Here is a 25,996-nt window from a genome sequence, read left to right as displayed (position 1 = left end):
ATCTTATAACATCATATAATACCTTCAACAAAAAAAAGCTACCTTAGGGAAGCTTGGAACACATGGAAATAAACTGAAAAATTAGGTAGCATTGTGGTGCCCATTGTGACAAGACTACAAGACGTATTAGTTGCAACATTTGATCACTTCTTAATAAAAGTGATCCTATTAAAACAACAATCATGATAATATAGCTAGATGATGGTGATTCCAAAACACAGTAGTCAACAAAAATATTCAGTACATCAAAACATGATAATGTAAATTATAAAAACTAACACAACAACACTTGTAAAATCAAAAGAAGGAAAATGGTATAGCTAGATAATGGTGATTCCAAAACGCAGTTGTCAACTAAAATATCCAGTACATCAAAACATGATAATGTAAATATTGTCAAAAGCCTGGACGCATAGCTGAATATTGGTTTGATCCTTGCGACATGTATGACTGTGAAAGCTGTTGCGGATTCCTCACGCTGAAGTTGGGATAACCTCTTCCAAGTGGTTGCTGGTTCAGATATATATTCGGACGATAATTACTGCTGCTGGGTGCGAAAAAGTTAGGATTGTATCCCGGATTGATAAAATTTCCGCCGTAATATTGATATCCACCGTAGTAAGAATCAGTTACACCAGCACTTCTACCAGCATCAACATGGCCTTGTTCTCCATTTGGCAATGCCTCATCATTCTCCTTTGCAAAATCGAACACAAAAGAGAAAATTCAATCAAAAAAACAGAATAATATGTTATGCAATATTATGATTTCTATACTTTGTATTAGTATTTGTACCACAATATTCTCGTCGTACTTGTATAAAATATAAAATAAACCCTATATATACATATAATAACAGAAAAAGATTCTATATATACAATAATTAATCTTTAAAAACAAGAATGAAGAACATAAACCCTTTTCTATGAAAAAATTAGCTAGCATAAATAGATTATGTATATAATATTGTAACATCGCAAAAACTAGAATGATTTATTTTGATGGACTACAATTTATTTTCTTTATTTGAGGTGTAGTCTAACGAATGGAATTAAAAGATCATACCTCGTCCATATCCTCGTCTGTGTCGTGCACAACATTTTTTCGCCTTTTCCTTGTTTTTTTCTCAGCTGGGTGCTTTTTCCTTTTCTCTTGAGCCATACCTTTGCCTCTTTGGTCTATCGGATCTTTACTGGCCCCTTCAACTGGCACTGCGGAGCGTTCGAGGTGTTGTTTATTGTTTTCCTTTGGCCTTATCCTACGGCGGCCAAACACCCTCTTACTCGAAGGGTCCCACCAGTCCATAAAATCATCACCATCAGTCCTCTTAATACCAATTGTATCTTCGAGACTCTCACGCATTTTTTCAGTGGCTTCCATAAAAATCGAGAGTGTCTCACTGTTGTGCAGTGCCAACGTAGAAATGTAGTTGTTCCGTTTTGCTACCTCCCTACTGTTTTTCACTTGGGTTGAGTCATTTGGGTCATAATACTCAACCTTGATACTCTCGTAATCCCTAACTACGTTTTTCCTCCATCTAGTCAAAATGTACTTATCAGGTATAGAGTTGACATCCTCACAATGAATCGCACGAATGATGTGCCTGCACAAAATTCCCCGAAACTCAAAAAGCATACATGAGCAAGTAAACTCACCCATTTCTTTGTCAATGGTAACCTGAAAAGTCTTCTGCTTTGCTTTATGTACGGGGATTGGGATCTTCTCCACCGCATCATATAAGATTTTTGTGCCGTCACGGCCAGTACTCACAATATTTGTGTGCGTCAGACCCATCACCTCACCCCTCACCTCTTTAAACTTTGTATTGGTGTATGCCTTGCAGAACACTACCTCCGCAATTAGGGTGTTGTTATAAGTATATGGTTTATTTTGTGAGTCGAGATGTAACTTCTTTTCCTCTTCCACTTTTCCTCTAAGAGCTGCCTCAAATTGCTTCATGAATTGTATCAAACACGTGTTTAAGCCTACATATGTTTTGAAAAAGCGGTTCATTCCTTCACTCCTTTGTGACGATGACATTCCAGCCCAAAATGAGCTCCGCCAATAACCAGGGGCCCAACTGGCCCGAATACGATAAGTTTCATTTATCCATTTGTCGTTCTGTAACCCAAATTTCGTAACCATGGATTTCCATGCATCATCAAATTCTTCGATGGTCAGTGTGTCGTGCACGACTACTTGAAAATCTTTATCTATTTCTTTCCAGCTCGAATATTTGCCCAAGTTTCTGCTTGCATTCTGCATAATATGCCAAACACATAACCTATGCGGCACACCAGGAAATGCAGTCTGGACTGCCTTTCCAATAGCCTTACACTGATCGGTGATGATGCCCATTGGGGGTTTTCCCATACACTGCAGCCATTGTTCGAATACCCAAACAAATGATTCTGCATCCTCGTAGGTTATTAGGGCAGCACCAAGGACGATTGATGAGCCGTGATGATTGCAACCAATAAAAGGAGCAAAAGGCATTTTGTACCTGATAAATAAAGTTAAAAGATATATTATTCGCATCATTGTTGTTACTTATCCAATCAACAACGTCAATGTTTAGTAAATATAAAATGATCCGTTAAATTAACATATGATGTGTTTTAAATGACAAATAAGTTTATGAAACATAAATGATACTAACACGATTCTATAAATTGTAACTTAATCCATTTTCATTAATAAACATATCCTATAAATGATAATCTAATGTATTTTAAATACAGATGCTACGTTCAATATTTATTAAATACAAATGATCCTCTAACATAAAATATGATGTGTTTTAAATGAAAAAGAAGTTTATGAAACATAAATGATACTAATACGATCCTATAAATTATAACTTAATCCATTTTCAATAATAAACATAAATCATCCTATAAATGATAATCATTCGTATTTTAAATACAGAAGCTATGTTCAATATTTAATAAATACAAATGATCCTCTAAAATAAAATATGATGTGTTTTAAATGAAAAAGAAGTTTATGAAACATAAATGATACTAATAAGATCCTATAAATTGAAACTTAATCCATTTTAATTAATAAACATAAATCATCCTATAAATGATAATCTAATGTATTTTTAAATACAGATGCTATGTTCAACTTTTTTTCAAAAAAATAAAAATTATAACTGTTTATAAAACATTAATGATCCCGTAAATGTTAAAATGGTGTTTTTTCAAAAAATATATATCATGTAGGATACATGTATCATACCTGTTGCATAGGAAAGTTGTATCAAATGTGATAATATCTCCAAAATCTTTGTATTGTGCCCTGCACCTTGCATCAGCCCAGAAAACGTTCAAGAGCTTCCCTTCTTTATCCGTTTGGATTGCACTGTAGAAGTCTTTATTGAATTCATGCATTTTCTTAAAGTGTGCTTCAACAGCAGCTGCATCACCTCCAAAAATGGTACGCCTACGTTCCAAGTTCACTGCATTTCTCAGGTCGCGGTGATTGTATGATACATTTGCATGTCCTCCACTCCCAATCACAAGCGAGTTAAAGCTCTTATTCAAAGATATCTCAGCTGCATCATTCAGAACCATCTTTTGAAAAGATTGTTCATCAATACATCGATAGTTCGCCATTAGCCGGGTGTGATCCGGATAAAGATCATGATTGTGAGACAAATCACAATGCTTGATTACCATCATGTCATTCTCTAGCCGCGCATCTACAAACACCTTACACCCCGTAACTTTAGTTCTTTCCCCCCTTTTCGGGGCTCCTTTGTTACAAATAAATCGAATCCTTCTCATCATATGATACATGGGCTCTTTATCCCCTACCCCCTTTTTGTTAACTCCTTCTTCACGGTACTCATGTATTAATGAACTTGATCTCACAGAGAACTCAAAACCTTTATTATACGCATACTTATGGCAGTAATCAGCAAATTCATTGCCCGAAGTAAAGGACATCCCCACAGTTGGGATTTTATCAACATGGTTTACGGATGGCTCCTCATCCTCCTGAGCCTCCTCATCCTCCTGAGCTACCTCATCCTCCTGAGCCTCCTCGCCCTGTTCCACCACATCATTTGAAGACAACTCAATGGCCTCCTCGTCCACCTCAGCCTCCTCCACAACATCATATGTACGAAGCTCCTCGCCCTTTTCCACCACATCACTTGAAGACAACTCAATGATCTCCTCCACACATTCATTTAGGTCTATATTGAAATTTGTAGTTACATTGTCATCATTAAACTGATTCTCCAGTGCGTTATCTTGCACGGCTTGGTTTGATGTCTCTCCACGCAAACGAAGCTCTGCCATATCATCTAACACTTCATTTAGGTCTATATTCACATCTTTGCGTGAAATGTGGGAATCAGTCTTCATTTCACTGTGGTGATTGTAAGATAAGGTGTAAGATAGTCATGAATTAACAATATAATCTTATGGCTTACAAAAAAGTACATAAAATAATAGGCACCATAATATTACTTTACGAAAATATCGATTCATCACCTTAATGAACAATTTTCACATCATTCAAATTACGTCTATTAAATCAAAATCGCAATATAAAAAATGATAATAATATCTAATTAACATTAATAAGTTATTAAAATGTTACAGTTCTCACCCGGCAATGGAAGCCGGAAGTATACGCCAGAAAAAGTTGTCGTCGGTTCTATCGTTGTGGGCCTTGTGGCAGCTAGTACTTCACGGCAAGGAGAGAAAATTTTACAGTACTCTAAAACCCCAAGATGAAGTTTGAAATTTTATCATGAATTATATTTATATAGGGACAATGTGACGTTTAAACTACTTCTTGGGAAATAGTGTTAATAAATTATATATACGTTTGAACTATTTGAATTTTGATCGTTCATGTACGAATTTTTTGGAGGGGTATATTTTAACTAAAATCTATTATGTTTTAAAGGGATCAAAAAATATTTAGTTATGAAAATATATTGATCCCATAACATGTGATAACATGACAAAAAAAATTCTAAGGTCAAATTTTAACATTTTGATCCCATAATTATGAATTTTATTTATAAGTGGGGGGCAGTGTTTAATGTGACGTTTAAACTTCATATGGGAAATAGTGGTAATAAATAAATTATATGCACGTTTGAAACTATTTTAATTTTGATCAAAGTTGCACGAATTTTACGTAAAATTCGTAAAATCTTTTTTGTTTTAAAAGGATCAAACAATAATTAGATAGGAAAAAAACATTAAAAAAACAAAATCCTAAGGTCTTATAGGATTCGAAACCCAGTGTTTCATGAAGTTTAGGAAGCGTTCAACTGTTCAAGTAACCAATATGATAAAGGGGTATCAACACGTCTAATTTGCAATACAAATTTATTTGACTTAATAACGGATTCTTTTAAAAAGAATGATCCCATAAACTAATGTACTGATCGATTTAAAAAAATACAACATGATTTTAGTTTCTTGGAAAGGGTTTGTAGTACATAGGATAAATAAAAGCCATAATGATTGTGGTTTTATCGATTTTGATTTCTTGATGTAAATATTGATCCCAAAAATATGTGATATAAAAAAAAAAAAAAAAATTATATGCACGTTTGAAACTATTTTTATTTTGATCAAAGTTGCACGAATTTTTTGGAGGGGAATATTTTACGTAAAATCCTTTTTGTTTTCAAAAGGATCAAACAATATTTAGATAGGGAAAAAAACATAGAAAATGTATTTGATTTCTTTATGTAAATATTGATCTCATAAAACATGTGATATTAAAAAAAAAAAAAAATCCTAAGTTCTTGTTAGGATTCGAAACTTGGTGTTTTATGAACTTTAGGAAGCGTTCAACTAACCAATATGACAAAGGGGTATCAGCACGTCTAATTTGCAATACAAATTAATTTGGCACTTCAAATACGGATTTTTTTAAAAAGAATGATCCCATAAACTAATGTACTGATCGATTTAAAAGTAGGCGGATTTTTTTATGCAGTGACTGTAGTTAAATTATTGTGTTTTTTATATTATCTTTTAATTTTTTTTCTTTAATACAATATTTGTCTCTTTTACAAAACTACAAAATACGTGTACTATACTTCATTACAAACTTTTTTTTTTTGAAGGTATTATATGATGTTATAAGATCATATTTTGTTAATATGGTATCATACAACAAATTAAACTACCAATCACACAGAATAGTGTAAAAATATATCAGTTCAACATAACAAGCACGAGAACAGTAAAGCTATAAGTTTTGTTTTTGATTCTTGAGGCGAATAGTAGCTTTAAGTTTATTGAATATCATATTAAATATGAATAGTAAGCGTTTTTTATTCTTGACGCGAATAGTAGCTTTAAGTTTATTGAATATCATATTAAACATGAATATTAAACGTGAATAGTAATCGGTCTGATTTGGTGTTCAGCCCAGCAAATTTAAACTAAGAAAAGGCGTTGTTAACGGAAATGAACTATAAACAGAAACGATTATATTATCTCGTTAATTGAAGAGATTATATTCTCTTATAAATTGAAAAGATATTGCAACTAATGAAACCAAAATGGAAAATGATTCATAAAAACAAAAACTAGTTAAAATAAGAACATGTCAATTCATATTAAATTTATGTCCCTCCGGCAAACAAACCCTCCAGGACCAAGATTGACCATCTCGATTTTGATCACCATAGCCGACACCGTCGTTGTAGATATTCCTACTCAATTGCCCAGCCCACCAACAACGTGCACACGTTCCCGCTTCTTCTATGGTGTCGTGGATTATGTCACAACGAGCTCTAGGCCGAATGAGCGCCATCCTACTCCAGTCCACCGAACCTCTGCTGAAATGAATTTTATCCCTCACGTAACACATATTTTTCTTATTAAGCATCTCAATTATCATGAGTTCATATATTCCGTTGGCCTTCGGAATAATCTCATCCTCAAAAATTTCTCCCAATGTTCTAGATTGGGAAGGAGGTAAAACGAAGGGTTTCATGTTCGATGTATTTCACTAAGTTGGAGAATATTTTATTTTTTATCAGAGATGGTAATCTATATATATGGGACCATCAGAAGCCCAAAGTAATTTTATCTGGTCGTTCCAAATTCTTAACCCTAAGGTAGTATCATTTTCATCTGGTCGTTCAAAATTCTACATTAATAACAAAGGATACTCTGATTATCAAAAAAATATTTTAAATACAATTATTAAACTTGAATATACTATATCAAATACTATTTGAATATTAAATTAATGTTAATAGGATAATCTATAAATACACATTGGATACTACGTAGACGTTGTCATTGAAACTATAACAGAATTAATGTAGACGATTGTATCTTAAAAACAAAGGATTCTATTTTATTGTTAATAAGATACTATAAAATAAATTATCATAATTAATATAATTAATTTGTATCTACTTTGAACCTTACTGATAATATGATACTATGTAAATTATTGTGATACTTAAATAATTTTCTTCATTGTCTATTCTGAACGTTAAAATAAATTTGTTGGAGTTTTAATCGATAGAAATATTGACGTTGTCATAATTATAGACCGCTCTTGAAAATCATTTTGTCGTCCTATAAATGTCGATTAAGCTTCAAAATTAAACCTATTCAAATTTACAAACAAAAGTGTAACCTTTTCTTCCCTTTGAGCAAAAAGAAAAACAAAACATAATCCATAACACATACAATGGCGAATTCTGAACCCATTGATAAAATTGTCAATATAGAAAAGGAACCTTATTTTCCAAACCACGATGAGTTTGGAGCGTGGGATTGCATTTTTTATGAACACATATTTCCTAAAATAACGAGGATTTTTTATCTTCTGAAATGTCTCCAGTTGGAGAAGAGATGTTGCGATCTTGCTGGTGACAAAATCCATGCAAATGAAGGAGTTGACTGGAGCGACTTAGAATCGTTCTGTTGTAAGAACACCCTCCCGTGTGGTGAACGCCATGAAAACCTAGATGCCATGTCGGAGTGCGAGATCTGCACTTGGTCTGTTCCCTTAAGGTTCGATGCAATGAAGAAGGGGCGTGATTTCCTTGTCAACACTCATGGAGGCATGAAAAAAAGAATGATCTACAACTCATGGCCTGAGAGGCATTACTTTACAAAACTGAGGAACTGATTACTTCTTCGAAATGGTTTGTTGATGTTACTTTTCCAGAATATATCTATCTATGCATCCTACTTCGTTCATTTTGCCATTTTGAACTTTCCAGAATCCATTTCTGTCGGCCTTTTTTCAATTATATGGATTATTTTGGATCACTAGCCTTGGATTGTAAGAGACAGTTGTGTTTTTATCTATTAATTATGTTCATCTCGTTTTATCTCTTTAAATTTATGTATTTTTATGATATTTAACTCTTCCGCATCTTATCTGCTACTGCACATCTCATACCGTAAGACAATTTGATTCATATAAAAAAAATAAGAAACTAATGAATAATTATACAAGGCTTTTTAAATGTACTCCGTACTAATTATAAAGCCAAAAAAAAAAATGGCTTCAAAATGAAACATAATTTCGGATGATCCTTTTTAATGAATAAATACCCTTTGATAAGGTTATGATACTAAAAAGATTCAAAAGTGTTACAGAAGTATATCTTATGATTTACTTAAATCCCACGCAAACACTAATACTTAGTGTTTGTATCATACTCCAATACTACTTGATATATACTTCTGTAACAAAAAGTCATTAACAAAAACGACGAAAACGAAAATTAAGACATGCATGACACTTAGGTATAAATCCAACCACTACATGAACGAGAATCCATTCGGGTTTTTGATCTGGTTAGTCTTCCTCAACATCTGCTCGAAACGCAAAGCGTCCCTCCATGGCCATGTTTCATCCGACTCACGGACCTGACCTCCATGTGTATGGACAAAATACTCAACGCCTAAATTGAAGGTGTTTCTACGGTCGTGTATACGCCACCCACAAAACTCACACCCTTCAAACTCTTGGAAACTTTGGTGGAGTACCATGCAGATATCTGTAGGCCTAGAACAAACCTTCTCCAGCTGACTCCAGTTCACATCTTTATTCTTGTGAACTCTCTCACCTACAATACCAAGCCATCTCTTGTTCAATGACTGTAAGTTTAATATGTCACATATACCTTCAATCTTTGGAAAAATTTCTTGTTCAAAAATCTGGTCCCAAGCTCCAAACTCATCATGGTTTGGATAATAAGGTTCCACTTCATTTTCATCAATCTTTGGAACAAAATTTTGCTCAAAAATCTGGCCCTTAGCTCCAAACTCATCATGGTTTGGATAATAAGGCTCAAAAATCTCATCCCAATCTCCATACTCATCATTGTATGGATTATAAGGTTCCATTTCGTTTCCATCAATCTGTGGAAAATTTTCGTGGTCAAAAACCTGATCCCAAGCTTCAAACTCATGACCTTCATGAGAGGGTTTCAACTTTTTTTGTGGCCTCTCCTCCATGTTTTGTGAACGATATCAAGTGTTTGATAGTATACAATGTTTGATTCCTAATAGAGCTAGTTATGATGAGCTTAGAGCATTGAGCTAACATTCCATACATATATATGTCCTATAAAAATGGCGGGAAATATGATAATATAACCTCCATTCCCGCCACACATATAATTATTAGAGCAAAAAATCATTAATAGATAATTTTAGGTATCATTTTCCTATATATAATATCAATATGAATAATATATGTTCTTTTTTTTCCCGCCACTACTTCATGTTATGTCCCGCCGTAATATTTATGGGGACTAACACAATAGTTATTATCCCCAGTCATTGGTAACAACGAATTATTATTTTATATTATTAAATAAATATTAAATTATTTTGTATCGTTATAATCTCATCCTTTTTAAAGATAAGCCGATAAGACATGTTTCTCATAAACCCAATTTGATATTGACAAATGACAAATAATACATGGAAAATGTCATAAAGAAACTAAAGTGTGTCCCAATTTATAATAACCGTATATTTTATTTACTTTAACCTAAATGAGTAACGATACGCTACGCAAAAAAATAATACAATGGAAAATAAAAAAAGTGTTGTGAAATTATATCAATCTAAGTAGATACAAAATATATGTTGCGAATGTTAACAAATCTTTCATGGAATCATTTTAGTTAATAAAGAGTCATAAAAATTGATGTATTTTATCAAATAAACATGAATATATTTTTTCAAGTAAACATGATTGATTGTTGGGAACTCGTTAAATTTATGGGAATTATTAGATAATTTATTGGTCCCCTTAATCAAAAAGTTACATTGGAAATATAAAATTGGTTGTGTGGTATAAATACGTTGTAAGCCCGTACTACATTTTTTATGATTGCAAATGATTATAGAAAAAACATAACGATATCATAAAGTATCTACCGATCACCAAAGGATATTTTTTTTTTCTCTCCGTATGGTAGGATATATGCAGTGACCCCGTATATTGTAAGTTAATTAATTCGTAATTTTAAATTGTTCGATGAAATGTTGATCTTGTTTCATAAACTTTGCTACGATTACTCGAAATTCAAGTAAAATATGTGCGTAAATTAAAAGTAAAGTATTTTGAATGAAAATCAAGTAAAATATATGGGAAAAAAATATGCGTAAATTGTAACATTTTTAAGATAATCTAAGTTGTCTTAGGGGTCATTTTAGACGAATCATTTAAGTGGTAAAGATTTACTATCTAAGGATCACTTGCCACCACGATTATTTAAAAGGAAAAAATAAAACATTTACTATTCTATAAAGTGTTAACAACTCTTTTACGGGATCATTTAAGTGATAAAGAAAGCGGGAAATTGAATCTACTTTACTCCTAGCGTCATAGTATAAATACTCCAAAGGAGATTTTTGGTAACTTGTTACTTTTATCGGGACTACGAGAATATTTAATGTCCCTACTATCAAATATATAATATATTGGAAATATAACATTGATTTTCTCTAGAATAATCGTCTACATAGGAAATTTGTATTAGTAGTTTAAAAGATTATTTGAATCGTATACACTAATTGTGTATTCATATTTGCTCTACAATAATGGTCTACAATAAGTAATACGTTGTGCATATGGTTATGTTGATCCTACGTAGCGTGTAATTCTGCAAGCGAGATTTGTAATATGTGTGTTAATAATAAAAATTGTTTACATATTTTATAGCACAAAAATTTAATATCCATCACCAATTAAGATAGAAAAATACTGCTAGCAGGGAGTCATTTTTTATCTATTAAGTCTGAGTATGCTTATAAAGGATCATTTAACCTTTAACGAGATCATAAATAAAATAAACATATTGAACGAAAGAATAAAGTTAAAACGTAGTTTTATATCAAATTTTTCTTCGGGAACGGAGTAAGATTTAGTGGACTCGTAAGTCTATCAATACAAAAGTTAGGATTTGGAAATCATATTTCATTCATCCGTCAAATCCACGAAATCAATTTTCTTGATCCTTTTGCAGCCCATATTCTCTTCAGTAAAATCCACAGGTTCCACCTTGACAATTCGGTCATCAACTTCTGCTAGACTAATTAGACGTTCCCCTTTGTCATTAACAGGAATGTTCCCAATATCACCATTTTGAACCATGTAGTTGAACCTCTCCTCCTGGAACATATTTTCAACGTTCGGTGCATGTCCGGCAAGAGTCACCAACTTACCAGCTTGAAAAGGACCAAGACAGTACAAAACCTGCCGCATAAACATTCTAAAGTTGTGGCTATCCTTCAAGTGTTGTAGGTCTTGTAGTTCCTTCGGAGAAGGTGCTGGACATAAGAGCACAAAAAAGAAGTAATAAAATCAGAATGCATTTAAAAATATTAAATTATATTGTGTGTATGTTACTATAGGAATCAAGTAGGTAAACTAAAATTTACCGCAACATCTCTTTCGCTTAGCCATTCAGATTTGATATACTGGAGTAAGGAAGAAATCGTGTAGGACTAAGTAAAATGTATGTTTGGGATTATATAAAATTACGAAGACGTTATACCCTTCAAACAGTTGTAGTTTGTTTATATAGAGATTAAGTTTCCCGCCAAACTTATTATGTGACATTTTATAATCATTAATATATACTTTTAAGTTGTATCTACTTTGAAAGAAACTATCATACTGCAGGAACAATTAAATTGTATCTACTTTGAACCTTATTGATGATATGATATCATTTAAATTTCTTTGATTCTTATTAAGTAGTTGTATTATTTTTTAAATGTTATAAAAAAAAACATACCACTATGTCTATCAATTCTCTATGAGTCTTGCATGAGACGACCTTCTTGAAATCGAGAATGAACACCTTCTGTTTTTTCAAATGGATAATATACATAATCCATCCTCCCTTGTGGAACAAAGGCATACATAACTACAGAAAAGGAAAGCGAAGTTTTTCAGAACATCCACTAATTTAATAGGACAATATAAATAATCATGTACTGAAAAAAACATGGACAAGGGAAATTGGAAATAACCTTGCGCACACCGCGTAAATTAATTAGGGCAGTTTCGAAGAAATTATCTAACCATTCAACTTCGTTTGATATGATGTCATGAGTGTCCCCATCTTCATAGTGCTTTTCAACGACCTTGCACTATTACGTGTCATCATCAAAACACGATATGTAAAATTGGTCGTAATAGATTATGATAGAAAGACACACACTTACAATGAATGATGGTTGGAACACAAAAGAACTACCCGGAGAGGTACCATGGCTGGCAAGGCTCTTATAGTTGCTGAAAATAGCAATTGCATTCATAATCTGTTACAAAAGGGCGATGAAGTTAACTATTTTTACAAAATATAGGACCAAAATACAAAATGTAATTCCATTTACCTCAACAGCGATGTCACCCCTTATCTTCAAACAATCATGAAACATTAATCGGTTCAAAGAACAATCACCAAATTTGAACAAAACTTGACCAGCGAGTCTACACGAAAAAGACCAATAAATATCACATATTGCACACCACCACTCAATATGCCTTGTTCACATAACTGTTCAACTTACCTATTTGACGATTTCGGGTTACATATAGCAGACATTTTCTTTGTTGCTGTCTCGGAAAGATAGGGTAGACAACTACCGTCAATCTCAACATCAGATGAAATCCCTTCATTAAGTTCATTATCACCCTCCTTTCCTTTTGCTCTCTAACGAACAACGAAAAAATAAAGGTTGGTGGTTATTTTAATCAGCCAAAAATTAAAGAAACATAAGGGCTTCATATTTGATGATAAGAACTTAAACCTGATTCACATCCTCGACAATAATCTTCCGTTTCCGAGCTGCCAATTTCTTAGAACTGGAGCTGGCCGCAAAATCCCGTAACACAGTGACCTTTGGTTGTGGTGCCTTAGTAAGTTGTTTTGGATTATTCTTTGCAATTACACCATCATTGTTACCTGCTGGTCTAGGAGGTGCTGGTCTAGGAGGTGGCGGCTTCGACCATGGGGGAATCTTGATAACAGGAGTATTTGGGTATGGTTCTCCATACACTACACCACGAATAACCTATAAAATATGTTAGTACAAAGGTAAGTTAGTATCACTCAATTATTTGTAGCACCATTTGAATAACTTTGAAGATATTTACTGCAATACCTCGGCTACACCATAAGAACCATCGTCTCCCGTATCTTTGGCAATTGCGTAGTCTAAATCACATTGTTGCCACATTACTAGTCTTGGAGAATAAGTATCCCACCTTTGGACTTTATCACCTAAGTTTATTCGATCCAGGTATGCAAGCTGTGATAAAAAGGAAAATTAGGTAGAGTATTGATATTATCTACTAACTACTGATCCTAAAAACAAATAATGCTTTCTATTAATAATGCTTGATGATTGTAGGGATCTTCTTTATTTTAATAAACTCTTTCGTAAGTAAAAGATTACCATGAAGTCATAGAAAAGTCAAAACACATATCTAGACTAATTTTTTTTAAAACATTAACTCTTAATAGGAACCACATACCATGAGCACCACAGCACAACCTCTAACTCCATCCTTTCCGTCTTTGGATTCCTGATGTTGCTTGACCATCCAATCTAGCACAAACTTTGACCAGTTCCAATTCAATGGCTTTGATATATGACGCTTCTTCAACAACCAGCATAATGTCGGGCTGATTTTGTTAGTCAATGTCGTGCAAAATAAATTGCCAAATACAAATAAAACGAATGACCTCAAAAACTTCATTTTGTCAGACTTATCATTTTCAAGGGCCTCCGAGACAATTCTATGTTTTATCCCCTCGTTGTCATGGTAGGATCCCTTTATCATTTCGAACTCAATGTCATCTACATTTGGCTCTTCAATTTCAATCTTATCCTCGCCATATGGCAAACCTAATATACGACCGACCATTTCATCGTCAACCTTGATATGGTAGTCCTCCCGGATGCGCAGTAAATGTGTCTGATGATCCCACCTACTACTCAGCCATGAAAGAAAAAACCTGTCAACTTGTACAAACTTCACCTCCAATATTGACTGAAAACCTGCTAATCTAACCCATTCCTTCTCTTCCTTTAATTCATTTGCCAAATCCGTCACCCGCTTCGGAAATACCCACATAGTTGGGTACCTCCCAGTAGTTGAACTCTTTCGCCCCCTCTTACTTTTCTTAGGGGGATGAGCATCCTTAAAAATTAATATCAAGAAAAAAAAATCAGTAAATATGTAAGATTCTTATAATTAAGTGTTGATTAAACAATATATGGGATCAATTTTTCGTTTAACGAGATCAAAAAGTAGGGTTACAAATTGTTCATTTAGCTTACATTCGTTGAGCTGTTGTGCGTATTGGGTGGCACAGGTATACCATCAGGCGTGTGATCAGATAAAATGTTTGTCGTAACATCCGTAGTAATTATTTCTTCTTCTACATCTACACTGATCGCCTCTCGTGCCAGGTTCGATATATGATCCCAATTTGTAATTGCTGGATCTCCTATTTCACTGATAAATAAAGCACAAAATTGATCCACATTCAAACTGAAGATTTTAGCCCACCCCAACAACGAATTCACAAAATTGCAATAACCTTGTCCTATAATTACAAAAACTATACTTCGCACATCATAATCTTGCAAAATTTCAATAGCAATTCAACACGACATTTCTAATCCTTGATAAAAAGCTCAAAATGAACCATAAAATCCATGATTCTCAAGATGTTCTAAACAATTTAACAACAATTCATCGAATTGCATGTTAATTTCAGAAAAATATCCAAACAACCCAATTAAATCAAACTACAAGTAAAACAATTTAACAACCCAATTTATCGAATTTCATTTTAATTTCAGAAAAATATATAAACAACCCAATAAATCAAACTACGAGTAAAACAATTTAACAACAATTTATCGAAGTGCATTTTAATTTCAGAAACATATAATAGTCTCAACAACCCAATAAATAAAACAACAAGTAAAAAAAAAAATTGCAATTTAAACATGTACCTGTGTTGATTTATGGAATCCATGAAGTTGATGCATGCAACTAATAGTGGACGAACTCTGAAATTTGATGGAGAAACTTTAAAATGCCGGGACGAAAATCAGAAATTAAGGGACATATTTGGGGTTTTTTTTGAGTAGTGAGAATGAAAAGGAAAGTGAAGAGTGAAGAGTGCAGAGTGGAACGAAGAAAGACAATTCTGGACTTTTGTTTGATTTTTTTTTTATAGGCGCAAATGAAGGGTAGAGAATATGGGAAGTTGTACGGTTACTATAGTCAAATCAAACTCAAAAAAAGTATCGAAAAGATCCTTTAAAAACATACTCCGTAATATACATTGTATATTGCCAAATTTGTTTCGTATAAAACGATCCTGTAAAAATATAATATTTATTCTAATACTAGGAAATAATCCTTTAAAACTTTGACAAATTGGTTGCATTGGTGAATGGTATTTATTAGGTATTCAAATACGTGATGTCATAAATACGGATTATAAATACGTCAATTTGATTTGACAAGTCATTGTTTTAAAAAAATATTAAAATATTAAAGAACAATATAGGATCAACTGCTCATATCCATTCCCTCTAACCTCTAAACTGTTCATATTCTTTCCCTCTAAACTGCTCATATTCATTCCCTATAACCCTTCTAAACTGTTCAAAATAAATAAATTATGGTAATGTGGGTAATCAAAAAGGGTAATGTGGGAAGTTACTTCAATATTATTCACTTAAAAAAAATATGAGGGACCCGATAATATTTCAAATAAAAAAATGTGTTATACCACTTATACCGTTCTAATAAATAAAACTATTAATTATTTGATACCGTTCTAATAAATAAAACTATTTATTATTTGATACCTTTATAATAAATAAAATTTTATTATTTTATACCACTTATACCGTTATAATAAATAAAACTATTTATTATTTTATACCACTCATCCGTTATAAAATCGGTTTACGGGTCAGAATATCTTTTTCAGGACATAATATTTTCGGGTCGTGTTCCGGTCGGTTTTTGGGTCTGGTCGATTTTTGACAGGTCTAATACTTAGCCATCAATCGGAGAATCAATTAAGTATTTTAATTATGAAACGATCCGAGATATAACAAACATGATATATTGTTGTATGTCATGATCACTAAATATATTTTCATTCGGATAGAAAATTGTAAAACAGATGCAACAATTGGTATATTTGTCAAGTACTCAAGTGTATTTGATAAGATCATTTTTCTATGTGTTTGTATTGGGAATTGGTTTCAAAGTCTTTTAAAAAGTACTCATGAATACATATGCCTAATTGATTTGACAAGTCCTTTTTATTTTATTTTTATTTTTATTTGATATGCCCTTAGAATTAAAAATCAGAAATTGTTACCTCATCTAAATAAAATAAATTAGTGATCTATAATATAATATAAAATGATGCTATGAATCCATATTTTATCAAGAATTAAAAATTATCAAGAATAAAAAAAAATATTACTTATTATAAAGAAAACTCTGTGTAGTACCATAAAATCCTCTAAAAACATGAAGTAATATATGTATATTATAAAACTCAAAAAAAGTATCGAAAAGATCCTCTAAAACCATACTCCGTAATATACATTGTATATTGCCAAATTTGTTTCGTATAAAAGATCCTGTAAACATATAATATATATTATAATAATAGGAAATGATCCTTTAAAACTTTGCCAGATTGGTTGCGTTGGTGAATGGTACGGAGTATTTAATAGGTATCACTTCCCCATGTTTATCGTATTCAAATACGTGATGTCATAAATACGGATTATAAATACGTCAATTTGATTTGACAAGTCATTGTTTAAAAAAAATATTAAAATATTAAAAACCAATATAGGATCAACTGCTCATATTCATTCCCTCTAACCCTCTAAACTGTTCATATTCTTTCCCTCTACTTCGTCTCCTCCCTCACCCCTGTTCTACTTTCAAAACCACTTCAATTCTCACTCAAAATTTCTTCCTTAATTAGTTCCATCAGTCACTGCAGTTCATGGATTCGGCTCTAGAAAGGTAATTTTCGAACACAAGGCTCCTTTGAATTTGGCATTAGTATTATGTGTAGTTGAAAATAAATTAAAAACTTCCTCACCGTTAACTCTCACAATTACTCTTAAAAAGAAATTCGAGATTTTTTGAGGTTAAATTATGGGGTTATAACTCGCATTTTTGGGATTTTGAAGTTTGAATTAGGATTTAATTTAGTAACTCGCATATTTGTATGGAATTTATATGATTTTGGGCCTTTACAAATTACAATTACACTGATGTTGTACCTAAAAGAAGTGATCGATTTGTTGTGAAACCCTAGTTTGGAAATATCTGTACATATATTTTTTGTTTACAGGCTTGTAAATTAATTTGTATGCAACATGCAACTGGAGGATTCACTAATTTAAATATAATTTTGGTAAATGTTTTTTTTGACAAGCTTGGAAATTAATTTTTGGTGTTCTGTGTAGTAGGAAAAAAACAGAAGATATTACAGAAATGGATTTGGACCGGCCTTCTGGACAGGAAACTGAAAACATCACAGTGCAGGAGGTACCCCCAAATTATTGTTTGATTTTATTTTGGGATGAAATCCATACTTTATATTTTACTGAGCATAAGTAGGAATGTTTAGATAATGGTGTGTGATTTATGGCAAGTTATTAGGTGGATTAGGGTCATTAGGAACGAAATTGGGTAGTTGTATCAATCTAGAATATGTGGTACTGGAATCCCTTGAACAAACCCAAAGGGGTTGCATTGTGTTTGGAATATTTACTTGTTTATATTTACGATTGCAGAATTCAAATGATGTCGATGTAATTGTACCCAACTCGGAATCATTGGTCAATACGCATGACATGGGGACGAAAACCGATCAAGCATCGACAGTTCTTATGTCGAGTCAATTATCTCCCAAGGAAGCTAGTGTTCATTCCGAAGAGAATAAGGTAAACACTTAAACTATACCATTCAAAATTTCAGTTTGCACTTTGAATTTAAAACAGATCTTAAGTATGAATTTGTAGATAATGGTGTGTGAATGTTTGCCCAAACAGGAAGTGAATCCTAATGAAACAGAGCCTTGTAAAAAGAACAAGACAGTTAGTAGTGATGCAGGAAGGTCGGCTGATGAAATGGAAGTGACTAATGACATAGAGGTGAGGCGGGCTGATGTGGAGATTTCAAATAAGGATGCTAATGTTAACACAACAAGTGTGGATAATGTGGCAGATGGGTTGGTTGATCAACCAGTAACAATTCAGCTAGATAAAAATCAGTCTCGTGATGAGACTGCAGCAGAGGATATTAATAATCCGGTGAGTAAATACGATACAAATCCATACTTTATAAAAAGAATTACTACACCATGCATTTAACATATTGTGCTTTTATATTTTCATAATTGTGTACAATCTTATAAAGATGTTAGGGTAATGTTGATGTTGTTTTGGAATCCCTTGACAGGAAGACGGTGCTGCCACACAGGGATGTGGGTCTGAGGAGCCACAGGGTAGCCATGGGAAAAAGAAGAGAAAAAGGAACCCCAATGTGAAGCTTGGAAGGCCAACACTCGAAGAGTGGAAGAAAAAACTAACTGTAAGCATATATCAACTTCTGCCCTCTTATTTTCCTTACGTGCATTACATAGGCTTTATGATGATGAGAATTGGGGTGTGTTAGTATAGTAGTCATCAATCCCAATTTTCGTATATGCTATTATGGGGATTTGGTCATATTCTAAACGGAATGCTGGCAAAATTTCTGTAGACATGCTTTGCATCGAGATATTTATATTTTAAAACGTCATGCATACAAAATTTGTTCAAACTTTTCACATGACTCTTTATTTTTCTTCAATGATGCAGTACCCAACCATGAGGATTTATCCAGATAGGGTGGTAGAAGTTATCAATAACTTAGATAAACAGAAACAATGGGTGAGGGAAGCGGGGTTCAAAGCACTATTGGATTTGAAGTTTGTTAGAGTGGATAGGTTTTTCCTATCATGGTTGTGTGGCAGGTGGGATCCTGATACACAATTACTTCGCATCCGAGATGACTATGAGATCAAGATTGACGAAGAAATGGTTGGGTGGATATTAGGTTTGGGATTCCACAGGGATTTATTCACGATTGAAGATCCTGTTGCACAGGACAGTGAGTTTAAGAAGTTAAAGTCCAAGTACAAGAACCAAGGGGGGATAGGACATGCAATTGCTTTGCAGAAACTAGAGAAGCACATGTCTAATAGAGAGAAGTTTATGAGGTCTTTCATACTATACGTGTTTGGGAACTTGTTTTGCGCAATATTGAACAACTATATCAGCGCATCATTGTGTTGGGTTTTGAAGAATCGATATCTGCAGGGGAATAATCCATTGACATATAAATGGGCAAAGTATGTACTTGAGTGGATGATAGATGATTTTAAGAGAGCAGGCAATAAGGAACACGTTAGTGGTGTTAGAGGTGGTGCTTTGATACTCATGGTAAGTTGGTTCTCACTTGAATATGGTTTACCTTATTAATTATATAAGATCTATATTTATTAACTAGTATCATAATATGTTAAAATATGGTTCTCACTTGAATATGGTTTACCTTATTAATTATATAGGATCTATATTTATTAACTAGTATCATAATATGTTAAAATACGATAAATATGATTTACTGTAATACGAATTCTTATTTGGGTCATTGTTATATTTATAGTATCATTATGATTTATGTTAATAGTATCATTATTATATTAATAGTCATTATGGTTTACCTTATTAATTACATTATTACAGATAGCATATCTAGATAGAATACACCTAGGTGACCATGGCCCAAGATGGAACGTATGTGCTCCAAGGTTGGGAATGTGGCAGCAGAATGAACTAGACAACGCAATCTCTCTGGATACTGGAGCAAATGGGTATGGCGTAGCAGAGGTAAGAATAACGCTAAACCTTTACCAGTTATATTGGTGCTACAAGGAGTTCATACTGATTTTTTTTATTCATTTCTTACTTTTAGGTTGTTCGAGGTGTGGTATACGGCCAGCCATACCCAAATTCCGTCGAAAGTGTTCCATCATGGGTGAGGCTGCCTTCTCAAGAACAAGATGCGGAAACTGATGTTAATACCGGCTTGAAGCAAAAATACACGAGGAAGAAAATAGGAACCAAAGTGAGGAAGCTTAAAAATTTCATCGGGAGAGATGTTGTCCCATGTAGCAGCAGCGATGAAGACTGTGAACAGGTTTTTTAGATATTTGGTTTAAAAAGGATATTAGTTATTAGTGTCCTCCTTTTAACAGAAGTGAATTGTTTTAGGAAATCACGGAGTAGAAAATTCAAAATTCCTTGCTGATTATTGCAAATTGATCGAACTATTTTCTTTCCATATTGTTAGGTTAACCTTGAAGGCAGGGGGGGAACCTCAAATTCAGTATCCAGAAGGATTACGAGGTCGAAAGCTGTGGATGCTGGACTAGAGAAGGCTGGTGGTGACAAAGGCGTGGATGCTGGAACAGAGAAGGCTGGTGGTGACAAAGGCGTGGATGATGGACCGGAGAAGGCTGGTGGTGACAAAGGTGTGGATGATGGAATTGAGGCACAGGAGGATCAAGAGACTGATAATCTAAGTGATTATAATGATGATTCATTTGACAATACTTGGGAATTATCTGATACTGAAGAAGAAAATATAGTACTCCCCAAGATACCTGACAATATCAACAAAAGGCTGGATTCCCTTCTTCATAGGAGATCGTTGACCATGTAAGTTAATTTGTTACGTGTCCTCCGTTCTTGTGTCAATTGAAAACCCTATTGATATGTATTTGTGTAATGGTGCAGGTTGAAGGAACAAGTATTGTACAAGTATAGTGATTTCACTATCAACCGACAAGTGTTTTCTTGGGCAATAAAGAAAAGGGGTCTAATCCATATGAAGGTATTTTGTTACACAATGTCATTTCATACCCTTCTCTAAATGATATGAGTTGTAAAAAACCTAAAATATCACGGTGGTGGGTAACAGGTCATGTCTGCTATGGCTATTTACATCAACGATGTGGAAGAAAGTTTAACGAAAGGTCCGGGTGGAGTATTCGTGTTTCGACCAGAGTTTGTAGTAAGTCCTAACAAAAGTTACTTTACAACCTGTAGTAAGTCTGCAAGATTTTGACAAATATATTAATTAAAATGGACAGTGGGAAGTAATTAAAGCAGGCTCAAAAGAGGATTGCATTTCTGATATAGTGAGCAGTGAAGTGGATTACATTGACAGGTTCTGCGTTCATTATGGTGTGAAACTACGAGAGAAACGCAAGGTTTTTTTCTTATCATTATTTTATATGATATATGAGGTTTTATAGTGTCTTTGTGAACTAATGGCTAATTCTAAACTATATCTTCTGCCTATTCCATTAGTTAATATTGCCGGTCTTCTACAACAAAAGATGGTTCATTTACATTCTCCATATTCGAGAAGATAGAGTGCTCATTTTGGATTTTGAAAAGAAGCAGGAGAACAAATACGAGATGCATGAAAAATTTACCAAAACTTTGGTATATTTTATGCTTCCTTTATCTCTAAATTGATCCTATTAATGAGAATTGTACATTTTATAAAAATGGTTAAATGTAAATGATTGTACATTTTTTTTTGAAGGTTAAATGTGTTAAGGATATTCTCAGTGATGTTGTTGATGGCGATTCTAGTACGACTCCAAAATGGAACAATGTCATTCGGGTGGTGGGTCTACCGATAGCAACATCATTGCCCGATACAGGCATGCTTTGTATGCTTTACCTGAATAGCCAGATTCGTGGCGAGAAAGATCATTCATTTGGTTGGATGAAGGTATGAAACGTTTTATTGACTATAATATGGTAATAAGTTGAAATGGATAGCTAACAATGACTAAACATGTAATATGCAGGAGTTTATAGAGAATGATGAATTGCTGAGAAGGCATCTTATCTACAAAATATTGTCCGATTCGACCAACGAAGAAATGGGGAAATTTAACAAGAACCTGCGAATCATATCTGAGTAGTCTGATCAGAATTTTGTAAGCTATAAAGATACTATAAGAATGGCTATAAGCTACTATATAGCCTTTTGGATATTTGTGGGACATCAAACAGTAGTTAAACTTGCGTGAATGTTTATTTTTATCAGTGTGTATTTTGTGGGACATCAAACAGTAGTTAAAATCGCCTTATGGATATTTTGTGAGAAGCTCAACTAAACCTTATCGGTTTTTTATTCCTGTAAAACTAAATTCATTTTCCGTATCTATTTCCTTAAACTAAAAAAAATCGCCTAATTATTTTCTTAAATTGAAATAAATGAAAAACAATTGACCTTATTCTATTTGTTTTTAATAAGTTAATGAAGTTAGGCAATTTTTATCTGGAATCATTTATATTTTTATAGGATCTCTTATGTTTGTGTTTTTATAGACATAAATAAACATATATGTTTAGGGTCTAGGGTCTAGGGTTTTTCTTTATATGTTTAAGATTCTCTAGATGGTTCATTTTTTCTTTATATAATTATAAATGATTCCCTGAAATGAACCATCTAGAGATATAAACATAAATGAACATATATGTTTAAGATTCTGTTGGTTCGTAAAAATGATTATTTTTATGTTTGGGGTTTAGGTTTTTCTTTGATTATCTAATTAGAAAATGATAATGGACATGCATGTAGGAAGGAAAATATACTTGTTTTAATCTATTCAGTGTAGAAGTGAAAATTGATAAGCATCTCGGGTCGGCCGGGTCTTCTCCGTGTCGAATACTTACCAAATTTGTGTGTGGCTTACGGAATCTAAATGGGTACTTGGCCTTACAGTGATTTTAACAAGTTACTTCAGTTCCCCTTTTGATTTTCTCGTAGATCTATATCTATTTCCTTAAACTAAAAAAAACCGCCTTATGATTTTCTTAAAATTTAAATGATCCCGTAAAATTAAAGTCATAACATTGAAAAAAATAATTGGACTTACTGGGATTCGAACGCAGGTACTCATAATCGAAACTAGGGAACTTTATTCATTGTAGTGACCATTATAGCAAGGGGTATCAGCACATCAATAACACATCATATTCGTACTTAATGTCTTTTTTAACAAGTTACTTCAGTTACCCTTTTCATTTTCTCGTATATACTATGATCCCATATAAATGTTTTTTGATCCCATAAACACTGAATTTCATACTCCGTATCTAATTCCTTAAACTAAAAATAAATAAAAAAGATGATTCTCTTAAAATTTAAATGATCCCGTAAAATTAAAGTCATAATATTGAAAAAAAACTGGACTTACTGGGATTCGAACGCAGGTACTCATAATCGAAACTAGGGAACTTTATTCATTGTAGTGACCATTATAGCAAGGGGTATCAGCACATCAATAACACATCATATTCGTACTTAATGTCTTTTTTAACAAGTTACTTCAGTTACCCTTTTCATTTTCTCGTATATACTATGATCCCATATAAATGTTTTTTGATCCCATAAACACTGAATTTCATACTCCGTATCTAATTCCTTAAACTAAAAATAAATAAAAAAGATGATTCTCTTAAAATTTAAATGATCCCGTAAAATTAAAGTCATAATATTGAAAAAAAACTGGACTTACTGGGATTCGAACGCAGGTACTCATAATCGAAACTAGGGAACTCTAAGCGTTCAAGTAACCATTATAGCAAGGGGTATCAGCACATCAACAATTACATCATATTTGTACTTAATCTATGTCTTTTTAATTAGTAATTTCAGTTACCCTTTTGATTATATCGTAGATACAATGATCCCATATAAAGGTTTTTTATATCTGTAAAACTGAATTTCATACTCCGTATCTATTTCCTTAAACATAAAAAAATCGCCTTAAAATTGCCTAGATCCTACATATATTAAAATCATAGAAATAATACATATATTAAAATCATAGAAATCATACATATATTAAAATCATAGAAATAATACATATTAAGCATATTGCGATCACAAACCTTAAATTACCTACTACCAATTGTAACCCCGCGTGATGAACTAAAAAGGGGTGATTAATTTTACCGGGAAAACACCCAAAATAGACACAACGCAATAAAGAAAAAGCAACATAAAATCAGCTTCATAGTTGATTCTTCGTTCTTGGACAGCTTGTGTAGTAATATGTCATTACTTGTCTTCATCTCGACAACCTTTTCATTTAGCAACCTATTTTTAACCTTTAGTTTCTCAGCCTCGAAGTTCAAAACCAAGCATTGTTCCCTTAGTTGTGCGACTTCATCCTTTAACATATGAGCTTCGAGTTGGTTAACATCATCTGCCCAACAGAAAAATCCACAATTTTCGTCCTAATCCAAGAATATTTTAGTATATGACTATAGTTGAGTAAGTTAAATAAAACTCTATAACTTATTTTGTTTAGGAGTTACCTTCAAATTTGAACAACAATAGAATTTGCGTCCGGCATTGTTTGTTTTTTTGCACACTTGAAGCTTGGCTGGCAGGTTGTGATCGCATAGGATGAACCCAGCAATTCGTTTGGCACTGAGGTTAGAGGTATTTGTTGAAGATGAATCTTCCATTTGTGACAACTCTTTGATTACAGTCATGTGGACAGTGAAATCTGAAAAAAGGGAAGTGATACTTTTGAAGTCGAAAGTGTCCTGTGAAAGATTTGTATTTAAAGGATTACAAAGTTTACCGTTGGAGTGAGCTTTCAAATGGGAATTAATAAAGGATTAGTTTACCGTTGGAGATTTAATGAATGTTAAAGAAATGATCCTGTGAAATCTTACATGACATTTTTAATTACTAAACAACTGTTTTCTTTTTATAAAAATGATTTTGTTAAATTCCACAGGACCTTTTATAGGACCAAACAAATGTTTTCATTTGATAAAATGATACTTTGAAATCGTAAATAATTCTTTCACTTATATAATGAGTCTATTATTAAACAAAATTCAGATTTAATCTTATAACAACATTCAATCAAAGAAACAAAAATATTTTATAATAACATAAGTTATAGTAATTTATAAACGTACTACAACATCATTTTTATAGCTACAACTACAATTTAACACATCCAATACACGTAGCACACTTTGAAACTATTAACTCTACTACATATCCAATACACATAACACACTTGAATTTTTTTATAATTTATTCTACTACATATTACATAAACAAGTGTATTCACTACTACTATCTTCTCATGCAGCTGGGTAAGGGCTCCCATAAACTACACCTTCAACAGCCTGTACAAGGAAATGAGTAAGATGAAGGTTAACACATGGGAAATATTTCATGTTTTTATACAAATTCTGAGTATATAAGAATATACCTTTGCTTTTCCATAATGACCCTTAGATTGAAGGTCTGACTTTATTGCCATATCAACATC

General features: G+C 32.9%; 1 protein-coding gene across 1 annotated transcript; it reads right to left on the bottom strand.

The window, feature by feature from the left end:
- Window positions 1-396: 396 nt before the first annotated feature.
- Window positions 397-4,376, bottom strand: LOC110796332 (protein FAR1-RELATED SEQUENCE 6-like). Its single transcript, XM_056842633.1, has 3 exons — window positions 3,244-4,376; window positions 1,066-2,503; window positions 397-696 (listed from the first exon to the last, which is right to left on the bottom strand). Exons 1-3 carry the CDS (start codon window positions 4,374-4,376, stop codon window positions 397-399), a joined length of 2,871 nt encoding a protein of 956 aa, XP_056698611.1.
- Between the last annotated feature and the right edge of the window lie 21,620 nt (window positions 4,377-25,996).

This window comes from Spinacia oleracea, chromosome 4 (genome assembly GCF_020520425.1).
Source record: "Spinacia oleracea cultivar Varoflay chromosome 4, BTI_SOV_V1, whole genome shotgun sequence".
In the NCBI taxonomy this organism is placed as follows: domain Eukaryota; kingdom Viridiplantae; phylum Streptophyta; class Magnoliopsida; order Caryophyllales; family Amaranthaceae; genus Spinacia; species Spinacia oleracea.
Note: the sequence above shows the minus strand (reverse complement) of the source record. Positions and strands in the feature narration are given on the sequence as shown.

Bases quoted from the DNA above. Each gene is read 5' to 3' on its own strand.
- LOC110796332 (XM_056842633.1), bottom strand. From the start codon at position 4,376: ATGAAGACTGATTCCCACATTTCACGCAAAGATGTGAATATAGACCTA. The intron at 2,504-3,243 runs GTATGATACATG...TTTATTTATCAG, and splicing joins ACAACTTTCCTATGCAACAG to GTACAAAATGCCTTTTGCTC. The intron at 697-1,065 runs GTATGATCTTTT...GATTTTGCAAAG, and splicing joins CAGACGAGGATATGGACGAG to GAGAATGATGAGGCATTGCC.